General features: G+C 40.9%; 1 protein-coding gene across 1 annotated transcript in view; it reads right to left on the bottom strand.

Annotated features, from left to right (window-relative positions):
• Positions 1–8,564: 8,564 nt before the first annotated feature.
• The window catches only part of LOC138755714 (xin actin-binding repeat-containing protein 1-like), a 28,828-nt gene continuing 18,592 nt past the window's right edge, over positions 8,565–18,800 (bottom strand). The window contains exon 4 of the mRNA XM_069922171.1: positions 8,565–17,119. Coding sequence (XP_069778272.1) covers positions 9,320–17,119 — 7,800 coding nt within the window. The 3' untranslated portion in view covers positions 8,565–9,319. The remainder of the gene's footprint in view (positions 17,120–18,800) is intronic.

Genomic DNA, 18,800 nt, shown 5'->3' with positions numbered 1-18,800 from the left:
ACAAACAGCAGTGGTCCCAATACCGAACCCTGAGGTACACCACTTGTCACCGGCCTCCATCCTGACAAACAATTATCTACTACTACTCTCTGGCACCTTCCTTCTAGCCACTGTTGAATCCATTTGACTATCTCCAAATTAATACCCAAGGACTTAGCCTTCCTAACTAACCTCCCAAGCAGAACCTTATCGAAGGCCTTACTGGTCCATATAAACAACATCCACTGCTCTTCCCTCATCAAGATTCCTAGTCACCCATTCAAAATATTCAACAAGATTGGTCAAACACGACCTTCCACACACAAATCCGTGTTGAGTGTCCCTGATCAGACCCTGTCCCTCCAAATACTTATATATACTATCTCTAAGAATGCTTTCCATCATTTTACCTACCAAAGACGTCAAACTTACAGGCTGATAATTGCTAGGCTTGCTCCTCTAACCCTTTTTAAACAAAGGAACCACATGTGCAACATGCCAATCCTCCGGCACTATACCCGTCTCTAATGACATTTGAAAAATCACTGTCAGAACCTCTGCTATTTCCACACTAACTTCTCTCGAGGTCCTGGGAAAAATCCTGTCAGGACTGAAGACTTATCCACCTTTATATGTTTTAAAAGCTCCAGTACTACCTCTGTCTTAATCACTATAGTCTCCATATTTACCCCCTTTGCTTCCTTTACCCTGCACAGTTCAATATCCTTCTCCTCAGTAAATACTGAGGAAAAGAAATTGTTCAAGACCTCTCCCATCTCTTTTGGCTCCACACACATTTGTCCTTTCTGATTCACTATTAGACCAATTTTATCTCTCACTTTCCTTTTGCTATTTGCATATTTGTAGAAACCCTTTGGATTTATTTTCACCCTGCTTGCTATAGCCACCTCATACCTTCTTTTAGCTTTTCTAATTTCTTTCTTAAGATTTTTTTTACATTCAATATAGTACCAAACATTTCTTTTTTTCCCTGTTTCTTATATTTATTGCAGTACTCCCTCTTTTTTCAAACCAAATTTCCAATATCCCTTGAGAACCACGGATCTCTCAAACTTTTGACCTTACCTTTCAACCTCACAGGTATATTAAGATATTGTACTCTTAAAACCTCTCCTTTAAAAGACCTCCATTTCTCTATTACATCCTTCCCAGAAAACAAATTGTCCCAATCCACCCCCTGTAAATCCTTTCGCATCTCCTCAAACCTAGATTTTCCTCACTCAAAAACTTCAACTCTTGTCCCAGACTATCCTTTTCCATAATTACCCTGAAGCTAATGGCACCATGATCACTGGACCCAAAGTGCTCCCCCACACATACTTCCGTCACCTGATCCATCTCATTCCCCAACAGTAAATCCAACACAGCTCCCTCTCTAGTTGGTACCTCCACTTATTGATGTAAAAAGCTATCCTGCACATATTTTACAAACTCCAACCCATCCAGCCCTTTCACGGAATGGGTTTCCTAATCAATATTCGGAAATTAAAATGCTCCACAATCACTAGCCTGTGCTTATTACAAATATTTGCTATCTCCCTACTAATTTGTTCCTCTAATTCATGTTCCCCATTTGGTGGTCTATAATACACCCCTATAATTGTAACTTCCCCTTTCCCATTCCTCAGTTCCACCCAATTAGCCTCCTTGGACGAGCCTTCTATTCTATCAGACCTAAGCACCGCTGTAATATTTTCTCTAACAATTAGTGCAACCCCACCCCCTCTTACCCCCCCACCCCTAGTTCTATCACACCTAAAGCAACTAAATCCAGGAATATTTAGCTGCCAGTCACATCCCTCCTGTAACCATGTTTCACTAATCACTACCACGTCATACTTCCAAGTGTCAATCCATACCTTCAGCTCATCCACCTTCCTTACAATGCTCCTGGCATTAAAATATATGCATTTTAGAGAATTCCCACTTTTTACTTCCTTTATGCCCCTATCTTTACCAACACCTCTCTTATGATCTTTTGCAATCGACCTCTGTCCATCTTCATATAGAGTATCCCCCTTTTCTATCACCTGCCTTCCTCCACCCCCCAACACTGTCTACAAGCTTTCTCTGATTGCACTCTAACCTTTTCCTTGCTGTTCTCCTTCATTAGGTTCCCTCCCCCCCACCCCCCCAGCCATTCTAGTTTAAAGTCTCCTGAGTTACCCTAGCAAACATCCCGGCCAGAATCCTGGTCCCCCTGGGGTTCAAATGCAACTCGTCCTTTTTGTACATAAACATAGAAGATAGGAGCAGGAGTAGGTAATTCGACCCTTCGAGCCTGCTCCGCCATTCAACGAGATCATGGCTGATCTTAAAGTTCAGTACCCCGTCCCCACCTTCTCTCCGTAACCTTTAATACCCTTATACTGAAGAAATATATCTAATTCCCTCTTAAATATATTTAATGAACCTGCCTCTACTGCCCTCTGTGGCAATGAATTCCACAGATTCACCACCCTCTGGGTAAAGAAATTCCTCTTCATCTCGGTCCTAAATGGTTTGCCTATTATCATCAAACCATGGCCCACTGTGGTGTGGTACACCACCAGCCTACTGCAGGGGGAAACCTCTGTACCTGCAGGAGTGTAAGGGGACAGGACAACACCTGGCCGGCTGTCAATCAGTCGGCCTGATTGGATCAAACCCCACCCGGTTGGGTGTCAATCACCCTCCAGGATATAAGCCTGAGCCAGCCTCCCGAGGCTTCACTCAGAGTTGCTGCAGCAGTGATCCACAAACTTGAATCCCTGCCTTTTGCTCCACCCCTTCAGCCACACATTCATCCTCTATCTCATTCTAGTCCTGCTCTTACTGTCACGAGGCGCAAGCAATAATCCCAAGATTACTCCCTTGGAGGTCCTTCTTTTTAACTCTCTACCTAGCTCCCTGTACTCACTTTTCAGGACCTCTTCTCTCTTCCTCCCTATGTGGTTGATACCTACATGTACCATAACTTCACAGAGATGAAGTCAGTCTTCACAGTAATAGCCTTACATATTGCACTGCCTGTCATCGTGAGCCCTGCAAGAAAATTTAGTTTGCATGGCCGCAAAGTTAAGGAGGCTGTAAAAGAAAAACAAATACTTGCATCGTAGCAAGAAGGTATGATGCTTTTTGGAGTTGGATCCAATGGTTCTACCTGGCTTTAAGGATGTAATTCAGAGTTGAAGCCCAATTAACACACAATCTAATTTTATCCTTCAAATCTTATTCTACCAACTAAGCAGTATGGGTTAAAATCAGATCTGGAATATCAAAAATAATTGAACTTGAGATGTGTAAGAGAGACATCAGGCATTGTCCAGATAGTTAATGCAGACAACAGCAGTTACAAGATCCTTGTTATTGACACCACACACGCAGTAGATGAGGAAGAGATAACTGGTGTCCTTTTTAGTCAAGGTATGTTGTTTTTAGTGCAGAAAATTGAAAAAGGACTTCATTGCCTTTTTTCTTTTACACCTGTTTCCACTGATAAACTATCCAACTTCGATTTAAATATTGAAAGAAATTCCAATCTCTCGTGTCTCTCTCAAGGGCACAGAAGTAATAAAGTTGAACTGCTGTCTTTTCCATTACACCTAAAGGCCAGTGCTTCTCCGCTACAACATACAAGCAGTCTCCATTTGGTTTATTATCTGTGTTCCATCAACCAACAGACAATATTTTTGTTTTACAAGTTTCATTGTTAGATTGGTGATACTTTTAAGTCCTCTCACAGGATACCATTGAATGTGTAAGAAATATTTGGTATATAATCAAATGTTAATCACGATCTTACAAACTTAGAGATAGAGGACATTTAAATTATTTATTTTAAGATCAAGACAATTAAACTAATTTTTATTGGACTGGTTTGAAATTAAATGATTACAATACATTGCAGGTGAATGGTTAAAAAAAAAAGCACTCACCTTAACGAGTCCACAATGCTTGCAACAGAAGCAGGAAGTGTAGAAGACAAGTCCGTCTGTTGCTAGGTGTTCTTAGTGATAAACTAGGTCTTGACATGCTGCAGAGCATTCCCGACTCATGCAGAATTGTAGTTTCAGTTTGCCAAAGGACTGGGAATCACATTGCTATATAAAGCTATAATTTCCCGTACCATAACTATATGTTAAGAAGTTCTTTTCATCCAATTTACTTCTCTCTGCTTGGAGGATTTTGTACCTATTGCAGCCCCATTGGTTGTAAATTTACATCTTGAGCCAGAACAATTGTTATAATCAAACTAAGTGGCTCCATTGGAATCTTAGATATAAACATGCTTAAACTTGACCATTTTCAACTGAAGTATATAGGTTCCCAGAATGATCACTGTCTAGTAATCAGGAACAGGATTATTGAATGGCTAGAGGTGTTCTTACCCCTAACATGGCTGAGTTTGGCTAACTTGCTCAATGCAGATCAAAATTTAGTATTGGCAACTTGGTACGATGCTAGGTGATTCATTAAGTTTATTGTAGGAGTCTTGTATTTTCATCTCCCTGACATTTTCAAGACAAAGTTAGTAAATAAGTCTGAAAATATTCAAATTTATGAAAATATTTTAGCCATTAGAATTGACAATTTCACGAGGTAAGACTACATCGGGCTAAAGGGGTGGAGGTAGGGGATAGTTTCCATATAAGAAGCTAAGTGATCTATGGCAGACATTCAAACTCTTCCTTGTATAGCAAAATGAGATTAGATGAGTTCATGCCAATTTATCCATACCTATATAATCAAAGACATTTGGTTTGAAGAGGGATGAACTCACAATTAATCTACAGATGTATTTTGGTAAACAAATGGATCAGTCCTTAAGATTCACCCATTTGAATGTTGGTAGATGCTGATACTGTTTGGAAGAAAAAGATTTGGGTGATCTGAAGCTCACTCTAATTGTTATATTTCTGGCAATTTCTCAAAAATACCTTGCTACCCTTTTAGGTTGGTTGATAAGATAGGAGGTTTCTAAAGCAAAACAGTGCAACATTCCAACAACTCCCTGGAATTACTGAACGATAATCTATTTGGCCTTGAGCCAGCATAGCAGAAATAGACTGAACCTTGGCAAAAGGAATGCTCCACCTTACAAACCATTCACCTACGTGCCCCATCAAATCCCACAGAATAAGAGAGGAGTTAAGTCCTCCTCCATGCTGAGGGGTGTTGGGTAGAATCAAAAATTTCAATATATGCACATTATGCTCATTGGACTGAGTATAAATTCAGAGCTGATGCCTGATTCAGAGGAAGAAGTTTCAAATCTTTTCTACTTGATGGGTGGAGTTAGTGCAAGGCTCTTAGAGTGCCAGCAATCGGAACAGGTGTTCAAATTGGACGCTGTCTGTAAGGAGTTTGTATGTTCTCCCCGTGTCTGTGTGGGGTTTCCACAGGGGCTACAGTTTCACTCCACCTTTCAAAACCTACTGGGGCTTGATAGTCTGTTACCGGGCTGTAAGTCTAAATTTCAAATTTAAATTTGACCAAGATAGGATCTAGCTGAAAACTAGTGTATTAAAGATATCCCCCTCCCCTGATGTTTACTGTTGTGCTCTCCCTCCTGTATCCACCTATTACCTCCTGCCTCTGGGACTGTGCTCCCCCTGCCCCTACATTTTACTCCTATCTTGATGAACGGCCCAATCCCGAAATGTTGGCTATGTATGTTTATCTTTTCTCCAAATAAACAGGGCTGTGAGACATTGCCTGCGGTGTACTATTATATACTGAGTTATAAGGAAAGGTTGACAAGAATAGACCTGCAATTATTCAGTTTAAACAAAATAAACTGATCCCACTGAAGAATTTAAGATCCCAAAGAGGTTTGACAGAATGGATGCTGAAAGAATTTACTTTGGCTAAGTAGTCTTTGAATGGAGGGCATAATCTTAGAATAGGAATCAGATATTTAAGATTAGTAAGGAATTAGTTTAATGGCAATGAATTTATTGTCGTACATATAAGTACAACTTATATATGCACCAAAATTCTTGCAGCCAAACAGGTAAATTTTGTTTAAATAAAATCAGCTAAAATAGTACAGTATGGAAATAAAATTTAATAGAAAGGATAGATAATAAATATTCATAGATAACAGTTAGTGAGAGAAAGAAATTCATTAAATGAAATATTTCAAACAGTGGTCCCTGAGTAGTTTATGCTTAAGGTCTAAAGAGGAGGTTTAAGAGCTTGATAGCTGTTGAGGGGGAAAAAAAAAGATTATGCTTGAACCAAAAGCTGCTGAGCTTCAGGTTTCTGTACCTTATTCTCGAAGGTAGCAGTGAGAAAAAGTTGTGACCAGGTACCAAGTTGTTAGGGGACCTTTATGACGTTGGCTGCCTTCTATCGGCAGTGGTTCACAGAGATGAGTTCAGTGGATGGAAGACCAGAGCATGTGATGGACATGGTTAGGTTTGCTACTTTCTGCAGCTTTCTGTGTCCAGGACACTCAAATTACCAAATTAGTCTTTGATCCAACCGTAAGTATACTTTCCACATGAGCAGGGTTGTGATTTTGGTTTTAAATTCAATTTCAGAAGGGTTATTGTTTATTTAAGAGATCAATAGATTTTTGGAATTCAGGGAACGTGACGAATGGCAATTGGGCTAGAACACTTTCTATCAAGTGTTGACTGTTGAGATATAAATTTAGATATACATCACAGAAATAGGCCCTTCTGGCCCAAGAGCATGTGCCGCCCAAGTACACCCAATTATGGTGGGAAGAAACTGGAGCACCCAGAGGAAACCCATGCAGATACTGGGAGAATGTACAAACTCCTTCCGGACAGCGGCAGATTCAAGCCTGGGTTGCTTGCGCTATAACAGCTTTGCACTAACCGCTGCGCTAACAGTGCCACCCCATGATTTTGTTAAATTGCAGCAGTCACATAATCTACCCCGAGTATTTGTAATGTCTTTATTGTGGAAATGAGTTTAGATTAGAGAAAATGAAAATTAAGGATTTTTCAAAAAGTACAGAAATTAAGTTATAATTTTAATTTGGCATAATATGAATTATACAGAACTGGCAAAGCAATAGGTGTTGCTTGGTAAATGTGGAAATATAATGTGCTGGTAATTTCAACTTAACTAAAGTTATATTTAATTTTGCATAATTACACAATGCAGGTTTTTCACTTGGAAAGAATAGGATAAATGCATCAGACCATACAATTGGTGAAGATTACTTCAGGTATTGAGATTGGAATTGTAATGCTTTGTCAATCTATATAATTCTGTTGTTAAGTACTGCTTTAAATGTACACATTTAAATTGAATTTCATGCGCTAAGTGCCAAATTAAATGCAAGAAATCAGACCTCCACATTTAATGGCACTTCTCTCTTAAGGGAAAGAAAATCATTTCACAATGTATTAAATCGCTCGAATGCAAATTGGATTCTTTTCAAGAAACATTTTACAAAGTGCCTTTTGAAATGACTGGCAAATAATAAAGGCCAATGAATGGACTTTCAATGGTAATTTGATGTTATTACAAATAAAAGGCCGGATTTTAAATTATTGGTTCCAATGCAAAATTTTGCAAATGCTAGAAATCTCTGCCATTATTCTGAGAGTATATGGCTCTTTATTTATTTTTAAATAGAGGACAAAACAAGTAGTATTGCAATGAGTCTGTGTGTGTTTGGGGATTTCAAAGAAGTGAATATATGTGGAGCATTGATTCCTGACCCTGAAAGTTTCACATCCTTCTGCTGCATATGGAGTTTAATTCAAATATGTTAAAAATACATAAGCTTTAAACTTTGTAGGTATTTTTGAAATTTACCAGAAATTAATTTATAGATAGTGATGCATTGTTTGACTGAGAATTCCTCTATATCCTACTCTTTGTGCAGTAGCACGGTATTCTGCACTTTTTAGACTTTCTATGACACCATGTCCTGCACTTTGTTTTATTATTACACTATCTGTGGCACTTAAATATGGGTTGACTGCACTGGAGTGTATGCAAAAGAAAGCTTTTCACTGATTCTTTGCACATGATAACAATCAATTCAATTTACTAATTGAAATATTTGCTCCACATGCAAGTATGGCAAATAGTATTTCAGGAGAATGTTGTATCACAGTGCCCTCAAATCATACACCCTTCCTCACAGGAAAGCCTGGACATTGGATGAAGAGGAGAGATGGAGGGTGCCAGCGTATCATCAATGACACATGTCACGGGATAGCAATGAGAAGATCGAGTCCTTGTTGATTTCTTTCTCCCCCCCCCCCCCCCCACTACCCTCATAGTACTCACAGAAGGCAAGCATTGTTCAGTTTTCTCCATTGGTTGATGTTCATTATCTAAAGAGGTGGTTCTCAACCTTATTTTTCCACTCACCCTTACCTACTTATTATGGCATAGGTGTTCCATGGTTAATAAGGGATTTCTTAAGGTGGTATGTGAGTGGGAAAAAAAGTTTGAGCACCACTGATCTAAAGGATTGGTTTAACCATATTTACAAGCCAACTCTTACTCTTGTCTATAGATCCCTGATATTGAAAAGAACCCATAATAAGACCATAAAACAGATAATAAGCAAAAACAAGATAAATCTGAACAATATTAAAAATGTTTATTAAAGCAAGAAGCAATAAAAAAAAGCAAAGGGAAATAACAACTTGCAGGCAAGAAATGACTTTTGAGGTTCCTGGAGGAACTAAAGTACAAAAGAAACTTAAGGAAGAACTAAGTAGAAAAATTGAACTGTGATTGAAAAATTGTCATCTACTTCAGAACACAACACTACAAGTCTTCGTAAAAACAGGAAATATTAGTTATATAACATATACATGGTCATTTAAACTTTTACTAATGCTATAAAACAGGTGTTATTGAATTGGCCAACAGATCTCCACCCAACCCATTTTCTCATTGAGAGAAAAAAAGATTGGTGGTGAGTGTCTAAATCAACAGAATCCATTTTATCCATTTGTCAAAGTTCAAATTCCATGCCATAGATTCAAATTCCAATACAGTATCAAATGTGCCTCTGAAGACATAATCTTCTGTGTTATATCCATGCCTCTGGGTCTTGATCATTACTTAGTCAGATGCTGAGATAACAATTTTTATTTTGTTTTAATCTGACAGTTCTGAAAAGTTGACACTAAATGTGGATCCTCTGTTAGCAGTGATTTTGCTTTTGCCAGCTCTGGGAGGGGCCTAAGCTCAACACGATGTCCTATCTCCATGGAAACTGTTCCTGTGCATTTTGTTTATTTTTGATGTTCAACTTCATTTCTTTTAGTGTCATCATCTATGTTTCTTAAACAGATTGTTGATAGTTGTACTTTAAAAGATCCCAGCATGGCTAAGATCTCTTTGCTGAATTGGAATTTCCAAAAGAAAGAAACACTACTCCATTGTCCTTGCTGTTCTGCAGTGAATCTTCAGCTGGCCCTGCCTGACTCTGCAGATGTCTATTAAGAAGAGGTGAAGTTGCAACATCATACCTGGGTGGTGCTTGAACTACTTCATATGTTGATGAAGTTGTTGACTCAGATTGCTTTGTGACAGTGGTTGAGGTTTTTGATGTGATAATTTTGTTCCCAAAACAATCAATTTCTTCGTATTTTTCCATGATGGTCTTTGTACCAACTATTTCACCTCCATCGGGTCCTGTCTTGAACTCCACTACACTTTTGGTTCTCTGAGGGATTGGGCTCTGAGTTCTGTCAGCCACATTGCTTTTAAATCCACTTAATGAGATGCAACCTGAAGGTGAGTTGGTTCTCTTGTCTCTGGCATTAACAACATTGCTTTCCTTTCTGTTTGTTTGAATGAACTCATTGTTCATATCTCTTTGCACAAACTCCTTTCTTGGAACAGAGTGTTGTTTTTCTGCCTCTGTGGGTTTGTCGGCATTCTTGCAACCATTGCAAACAATTGAATCTTCAGAGTCATCAAAGGGTTTCACTTTTGAGGAACAGGGGATGACAACTTGATTCTGAGGAGAAGGTGAAATGTGCTCCACCTCCAGTTGTGGACCAGACACATTTTTATTCAAAGGATCTGCAGGTTTTCTCACTGCCGACTCGATGGAAATGTAGGAAGGAGATGATGGGGAGTTCACACGAGTAGATAGCGATGGAATTTCTAATGATGGCTGAGCTTGCTTCTCTGACATTTCTGTCCATTCTTTGTGAATTTGACTTTCTTTCAACTGCTTGGCTTTTTCTAAGTTTGATTTGCTGGAGACCAGACTGATTTTCTTGATGTTGCCAGACGGAGAGTTTGAAGAGGCTCCCAGTGACTCTCCAAATAGACCAGAGAGTCCTGCAATATCAGACTCTGATTTCAGATTCGAAACAGAGTAGAGAGCTTTTTTAATGGATTCTTCAATGTGTAACAGCTTTGCCAATGTCTGCTCTTTCAGATAGATTATCTCCGCACTTGCCCTTTCAAGATCCTCAAACACAAGTTCCACTGAAGACAAACTTTCTACTTCACCTTGGACCACTCTGGGTTGATTCTGCATCTCGTCTTTGCGACTGTCAATTGGTTTAAGTTGCTTAACCACATTGTTCTTGGACACCACCCACTCAGGCACATTCTCGAATAAACTCTTCAGACCTTTGACATCAACTTTGAAAGTCTCCTCTTCAAATTCTTTAACTCTTGTTAATATTTGCTGCAATTCTTCTCGTTTCTTTAGGTTTTCAAAGATCTCCATTGCTGCCTTCACGTTTCCTTGCATTATTTCTTCCTTGTGAACTGATAACCTTTTCCTGCGATCATCTTCTGTCTCTTTACATTGCTGTCGGTCTCCACGCATTAGAACTGCATCAGATTCCGGGGTCCCCAGCTGGCCTTTGTCTAACAACCCTTGACAGTCATTTGCATCTAACCCGTGCTGACTGGCGAATTTATGATACTGAGCAGTTTGACACTCTGCCTGTTCAAAAGGCGTTTTAACTGGTTGTTGGTAGTGTGATTCTGGACTTGATTGAGGCTGTTGGTAACTGTTTGGTGCAGTAATCCTGTCAGAGGTCTTTGGTGACATGGTTTTAACTTTCTTTGGTAAAGTTAATCTATCTTCCGAATCTGATAATGGCAATTCTCTTTTGTTAGGCTGGCTTATTTGGGGAGAATTTGATTTGTTTTGAGCATTGAAGGTTTGAAGAACAGACTTGCTTTCCTGGCCCACTTCAGTTCTTGCTGAGCTTTCTTTTGAATAAGACCGCATTGACCCCTGGACCACCTCTGTTGCATTCATTTTGTGTGCTAACATTTCTGGTTGTCTCATCATTGAGTCGCTGGTGTCACTGGGACTGTCAGAGAAGCTTGTTCTTCTCTGGTGCCCCTGATCTGATGATGTATCTGGTGTTGGATTGATTACTACTGCATTTAACTGACTGAGTTCTTCCTTTCCTTGCTTATATTTCTCCTCTGCCAACTGCAAGGGAGTTTTCATTCCTTTGGTATAAGAAGCTATTGTAGTGGATTTTTCTTCCAGTGAAAGCTGTTCATGTTTCCTTTCTAGTTGCATGTTCTGATACGCTGACAAATTGGTAGTTTCTGCAGGAAGAGATCCCCTAATCAGTTTTACTCGACACAATTTGCACCCAGCTGGAGACAATGGGCTTGATTTTGACATGAGTGATGCATAGTTTCTTGGTGGAATGGGTGGACTTGGAACAGAATAGATTGCTTGCAAGTGTTCAGGCTTTGGAGGTAGAGCTGGTTTCCCACTCTCCGTTGGCAAGTGCCTGGCAGGGATTGCCTGTGGCCTTGGTGCAATAGATGGTTTAGATGAGATGTTTCTTTCCTGCATCTTGGGTGGAAGTAATGGAGGAAACTGAGAAGGTGGTGGTTTTCTCACTGTGGATGAACTTGGCTGATTTAAGCGAGAGGGGGTGCCTTCTGCGGGCTGATGGCCACAAGCTTCAATCGATGGTGCAGAGGACCTGGTCACTGGAACTGGAGAAGGAAACTCAGCATCAGACTGTGGTTGTGAAATCTGATTATCAACAGTTCTAACACCACTCTTCCTTTGGTTACATGAATGTGACTGGCCTGCTGTTCTATATATCATGGCAGCTTTAAAATCACCTTTGGATATGTTCATGTTAGCTTTTCCTAAGGATTGGAGAGCTGCTTGCAAGTTACCTCGGACCACCTCCTCTTTCTCAACAGATTCCTGCTCTGTTACTGAATCCTTTAAAGCCTTTGGAGTTGAGTTAACATCTCCCTTAACAATTACCTGATCTGCCACTGCCTGATTTTCCTTCTCTAAGTTCGTGGACAGGTGCTGACCATGAACTTGCACTTGGTCTGGGGCAGCTCTCATCTTATCTCCACTCTCCTGAACTATTCCAGTAAAATGTCCACATCTCTGACTTTCATTAGGGCTGGCCATAAATGCCTGAAGTCCTTGCGTTCCCTCAGAGGCACTGACCTGATGAATGCTCTGTTGTGTCTTTGGTTGCTGGTACTGAGTGACAGTCACTCGGGCACTGGCTTGATGTCTTGAATCTGCGCTGCTTTGCTGCTGTGAGGAGATTTGTGTTGTTTTCTTCAACTCTTTCTTCAGTGTTTTGTTCCGCTGGGTGCTTTGATGATGATGTTGCTGAGTACTTGCTGTGCTTTGCGCATGACTCCTGAAATGTTCTTGCATGCTTGATTTCTGTTGTATATTATTTGCTTCAGCAGTCACTTCTCTGAGGTTCTGCATTGCTGCCTGAAGGTCCTGGCCTTTTGCATTTGCTGCCTCAATGTCGGAAACTGAAGAGGAGGATTTACCGAATGAGCAAAAAGAAGATTCTGCGCTCTCTCTTAAACTGGCTTCCTTCGGATCAAAAGTGTGTTCCTGCAACACAGTCAAAGTGTCCTTCGTGTTGCCACAAAGAGCATCTTCCTTATCCAACTTCCTTGTTTGGTACTTTGCATTCTCTGGCTTGGCCTTAACATCACCAGGCAATGTGTCTTTTTTCACCCCAACGTTTACAGCTTGCCCCAAGGATTGATAAGCAGGACTGATGTCACCACCATCTTTTTGAGTGATACCTTGGCCTCTCTGTGCTTCTGTCAAGAAATATTTCTTGGTTCCTTTGACGTCACCCGGAATAATGTCATCAACTGACTTTTCAATTTGGCCTCTGCTCTCTGTCAAATTCCTAATGGCACCTTCGACATCACCACGTACAATCTCTTCTCTCTGAGTGGAAACTACAGGGTCATCAGAGTCTTCCTGATTGTCCTTGAGACAGTCCAATGTCCCTGATTCAATGCATGTTGTGTAAAGTTGTACATTTCCTCTTTCCTTTTCATCACGTTTCACTGTTGAGGTTGCTTGCTGCTGAGTTGAAGCAAGAAGACTATTAATTGTAGACTTTACATCTCCTTTGATCGTCTCTTTCTCATCCCCATTTTGGGGATGGTTAATTAGAGAATATATGGTAATCTGAACAATTCCTTTTTCAGTTTCCTGAATCAAAATCCCCTGTTTGATTTCACTAACTTCCATAAGAAAGCTATAAATTGCACAAGTGCTGTCTTCTTTCACACATTCTTCATTAATATTAACTTTGGACTGGGAGAACAGCTGAATCGTTCTTGTAGAAATCCTTCCACTTTCATCTTCCTTCAGCACAATACCTTCAGAATGAAGGGATTCCTTCCTTTGAAGTAACTGCATCAGAATTCTCTGCAAGTTGCCACCAATAACTTCTTCTTTTACAACGTGTGGATCATTCTGAGTTGTCAGTTGATATTTGGCCATTTTTAGAATTCCTTTCTCACTTGATTCAATAATAAGTCCCCTTGACTTGATGGCTCCACAATTAATGAGGATTTCCAAGCTTGTATGGATACTTTGCTTTTTCACATTGGCACTTTCTGTGTTACCTTGAGTATGAATGAATGTGTCCAAGGGTGTCGTTTCAAACAGCCACGTTGTGGTTTTTACATCTGTACACGCCACCTCTTCCTTGGTTTCTTTCCCAATTGAACTGTCTGAATTTTTGAGACTGTCCAATGGTTGGGACTCGAACAACCAAGTACATCTTTTCACGTCTCCTTTCTGTACATCTTCTCGTTGAACTGTGGTTACACCTGCGCTTTCTGCCCTTTCACCTTTCAAAGAGTCAATGGGTTGGTTTTCAAACAGCCAAGTCGAAGTCCTGACATCTCCCCTCTGAACATCACTGACACTCACCATCCTCACATACCTCTGGCTTCCCTGCTGTCCTTCAAAGAGTTGCTTGCTCGCTTGGACATCACCTCCCTGGACTTCATCCACCATTTTCACTCCTGGCCCCGCCTCATCTCTGATTGAATCCAAAGGCTGGGTCTCAAATTTCCATCGAGCTGCTGTCACATCTCCTGCCTGCACATCCTCCTGGGTTACAGCTCTGATCACAAATACTTCGTCCAGTGGCTTAATTGTGTCCAATGGTTTGGTTTCAAAGAGCCACCTCGTTCCTCTTACATCTCCCCTCATGATTTCTTCCTTCTTTGCTGTAGTAACTTCGTGATATTGGCCCTCCTTGTCTCGGAGTGCATAGAGGGGTTGCGTTTCAAACAGCATGGTGCATGACTTCACATCGCCTTTGACACTTTCTTCCTTTCTTGAAGTGAAGTTCTTTACCTGTGTTTCCTCTTTTATTTGGTCCAGTGAATAGGTCTCAAAAACAAATCTTTTGCCGCCGACATCACCCCCCTTTACATCAGTAATTGTATTCATGGGTGTGACCTCCTCTGGCATTTCTTTAATGGAGCCAATGGGGCAATTTTCAAAGAGCCAAGTGAACTTATGTACACAACCTGCTTCTGGTTGCATGGCATCCACTTGTGTGGACGTGAAGCTCTTTCTCTTTTCTTCCACATCAGCTATTTCATTCAGTGAGTTACTCTGATATATTTCTTTCACTCTTGATACATTCCCTGACTGGACGTCTACCTCACTTGTGTACCTCATATTCTGAGTCTCATCTAATTCTCCACCAATATTTCCACATTGCTCTGTTTCAAACAGATGTTTTTTGGTCTTTACGTCGGCTCCTATAATGTCATCCATTTGCCTGCTGCAGACTTTCAGGTGTCGTTCTTCATTCTCATTAATGCTATCCATTGGTTGTGTCTCAAATATCCAAGTGTATGATTTGACGGCACCTTTTTGTTGGACTTCACAATCTTGCTTATCTTCTGCTCTTTCATACAAAGCATCCATTGGTTGGGTTTCAAACAGCCACCTACATTTCTTCACATCACCTTTCAGGATATCTTCCTTTTCAGAAGTCTGAATTTCTGTTTTGTTGACATTGGCATGTATGACATCAAGTGGCTGGGTTTCAAACAGCCATCTTGTTGTCTTCATGTCATTGGCTTGGATCTCCTCTTTGGTGATGCCTTTAACCAACTCCACATTTTGTGTGCCTTCACCAAACTGATCCAGGCGGCGGGTCTCGAACATCCACCTGTAGTGTTTGATGTCACCCCTAACGACTTGCTCCCGGCTTACTGTCTTGACTTGATGGCAGTGGCCGGCGCCATCCATAATCGCATAAAGGGGGACCGTTTCAAAGAGAGCTCTGATTTCATTTACATTTCCAGCTAAGATTTCAACATGATTCTCAGTTGATATTTCATCTGAATTTTTAATGCCGTCAAGGGGAAGGGTTTCAAAGAGATGTTTGTATGTCTCGACATCGCCCTTCTGCATCTCTGTTTTGCCAGTGCTACAGGAAGCCTCACCGTGTCCCTTGTTGATATTGTCGAGGGAGCAGCTTTCAAACAAATGAGCCTTGTTCTTTACATCTCCCCTTTCTTCTTCTGTCATAACTCTTTTCAAGTGACCCACTTCAAAGCTGTCTTTCAATATTTCCATTGGCTGAGTTTCAAACAACCAAAGAGACGAGTGCACATTGACTCCAGTGACCTGTTCCTTGGCAACCTCTTCAGGGTGACTTTCTTTTAATGAGTCCAGAGGCTGAGTTTCAAAAAGCCAGCATTTCTTATTCACATCTCCTCCTTCTATTACCCTGATGTTGACAGTGCTTCCTGCATCCTCAGATTGCTCGTTGAGAGCATCCAAGGCCTGTGTTTCGAAGAGCCATCGTTTTTTGCCAACACAACCACTCTGCTGGGTCTCTTCCAGCGAGATGCCCCGAATGATTTTCACGTCTGCGAGATTCTTGTTGATGCTGCCGAGGGGTTGAGTTTCGAACAGCCACCGAGTGCTTTGGACACTCTCACTCTGTTGGATTTCTTCTCTGCAAATGGACTTGATTTGGTGGATGTTGCCGACAGTATCACGAATGGCGCACAGTGGTTCTGTCTCAAAGAGCTTTATGGTCCTATTGACATCGCCTTTCAGCTCTTGCACTTCTGAACGCAGTTGCAATAAGCTGCTCTCTTCCATCGAGTTGCTGCGTCCTAAATCACACAACGGATGCGTCTCAAATAATAGTTTTGTACCTCTGACGTCCCCTTTTTGTACAGGTTCCTTCAAGACTGCTTCTTGGAGATCATTTTCCTTGGAGTAGATTTTATTCAGAGAATCCATAGGCTGAGTTTCAAACAACCATAGAGCAGTACGGACATCACCCTTTGTTTGCTCTTTTCTGATGCTAGAATTATAAGAATATTCTGAGTACTGGGAACTGATTTCATTCAGTGTTTGGTTTTCAAATTTGCGTGATGTGCTCTGCACGTCTCCACTGAGGATAGCCTCTTCTTCTGTCATCTTCTTCGTTGCTTGGTGATCTCCAATTGTGTCCAATGGCCAGTTGTCAAATATCCACCGCATAGACTGGACCTCGGTCTGAAGCACTGCCTCACTGTTTCCCTGGCTTCCAGTTGCCAAGGCAGCAGCTGTGCGTTCAGCATCCAGCACTTCAGCCCAATCCTCAGTGACCACCTCCTGCAAATGTTTCCTCAGCTCCGGGTGCATGTGCTTATAAAGCCTCTTCAATTCATTGATCTGTCGCTGCTGCTGTAACTTAACAAAGGTCTGATGTGGAGGGGGTGGGATCCTTTGAGGCTGATTTTCTGTCAGTATTTTTGGCTCAGTGGAAGCTTCCAGCAAATCAGGAGGTGGTGGTGGTAAAAACACATCTTCCGGAGTCCGGGACGTGTCTGATGGTTGGCTCCTGTCCAAGTTCTGAGCAATCTTTAGTAAAACAAGGTTACAAGTCAGGATTCCTTGGAAGATGTACGTGCAGCATGCAACATATATTGGTAATCAAATGAAGCCAAATGGTTCATTACAAGTTTTTAAAAAAAACATAGATTTGCAAAAGAAAAAGATTCTACCTTTCATCAGTGGTATTGGGACAGAGCATGCAAGGTGAGTATCAATGCACTGCAAATTCCTTGGCTTTGTCAAGGCTCTCTAGGACATCCTTGTATTATTGGAAAGCAGCACAGTTACATTAGACATAGAGTCAGACAACACAGAAGTGGGTCTATGAACCTACGAAGTCCATCTTGACAGTCAACTCATCCCATTTTATTCTCCCAAAAGTCTCAACTACCCCACTTGCCAACATGCAAGAGCCAATTTACCGAGGAACCTGCATGTTGGGAAGAAGCCAGGAATATTCAGAGGAAGCCCACATGGTAATCTTGAGAACACACAAAGACAATCCTCAAGGTCAGGATGAAAACTAGATCATTAAACAGTGAGCCTGCAGCTAGATTAGATTTTCCTCTAGAAACAAGGTGCAAAAAAAAAGCAAAAAATGACACATTCTCAATAATGTTACTCATGTTTAAATGAGGTTTTGTAGAAACTGTGGGCCTGGTGATTTTTCAAGTGTATTTGTGGATCTAGCCCTCAGAATGATGTGAATGCATTGAGAAAGTTAAGAGAACAAAGCAGGTTCCTGGAAGATTCGGGGACTAGTGAGCCAGGAGAGGTTATAGGATTAAGCAAAAACTATCAACAAGAATTTTCATTTACATTTTGCCTTTAACAAAGCATATCAAATAAAATATTGGCCTCATGAAACGTGTAGGAAGTAAATGTTAATACGTGGCTTGAAACAAGTGTGAGGCAAAGAAGTGAGGATGGGAATTTTAGGGAGTAATAATGCCTGGGGGGGGGCCTCAATGGTGGAATAATGTGATTCAAAGGTGAATAAGAGGAGGAGCAAGTATTAGATTGAAGATATCTTGCAGCCAAATAGAGTTGGAGGAGATCACCGAGTCTGCAAGGTAAGGTTGTGTTGGGAAGTGAAAACCAGAATAAGAATTTTAGAACTGGAAGCTGTTGCAGATCAGCCAATTGGTGAAAAGTTGTTGGTGTGAGCGAGAGCTGCAGCAATGGGATTTTAAATGACCATGCTTATGGAGGTTGGAATGAGGATGATTGGCAAGCAATGCCCTGGAATCATTATATATGGAAGTAACAAATGCATGGGTGTGTGATCAGCAGCTTTCATCCTCAGTGGATGTGATATCTGGATTGTGTATACAGTAAATTCCCTGTTATCTGGAAATCAAGCAACCAGCAAAAAAAGTTGAGAAAAATTAATAGGTAAAAAAAAATATAAATGTTTGAAATTGGCGCCCCCTAATTCTTTTACTTTTCACTTGTACCTGAGTGATTTGGGGAGAACGATCTGATAACTGGGGAAGTGAGCCATAAGAGTTTTAACTCTACTCTGGGATCAAGCTGGGAATCTAGGCTTGAGAGATTCTGCACGGTGTAGGTCTCCAACCAGCTAGGAGCAGGTCTCCCAGTGAAATACCATGTCAAAGAGTACATTTCAAGGGAAGGTAACCAGTGAGCTTGAAAGCTTTGCTGTTCAATGAGAGATTTTCTTCTTCCCAGCATGTTTTGGTAGTTG

This window comes from Narcine bancroftii, chromosome 2, assembly GCF_036971445.1.
Source record: "Narcine bancroftii isolate sNarBan1 chromosome 2, sNarBan1.hap1, whole genome shotgun sequence".
NCBI lineage: Eukaryota > Metazoa > Chordata > Chondrichthyes > Torpediniformes > Narcinidae > Narcine > Narcine bancroftii.
The sequence above is the reverse complement of the archived record's forward strand: the minus strand, read 5'-3'. Positions and strand labels throughout refer to the sequence as shown.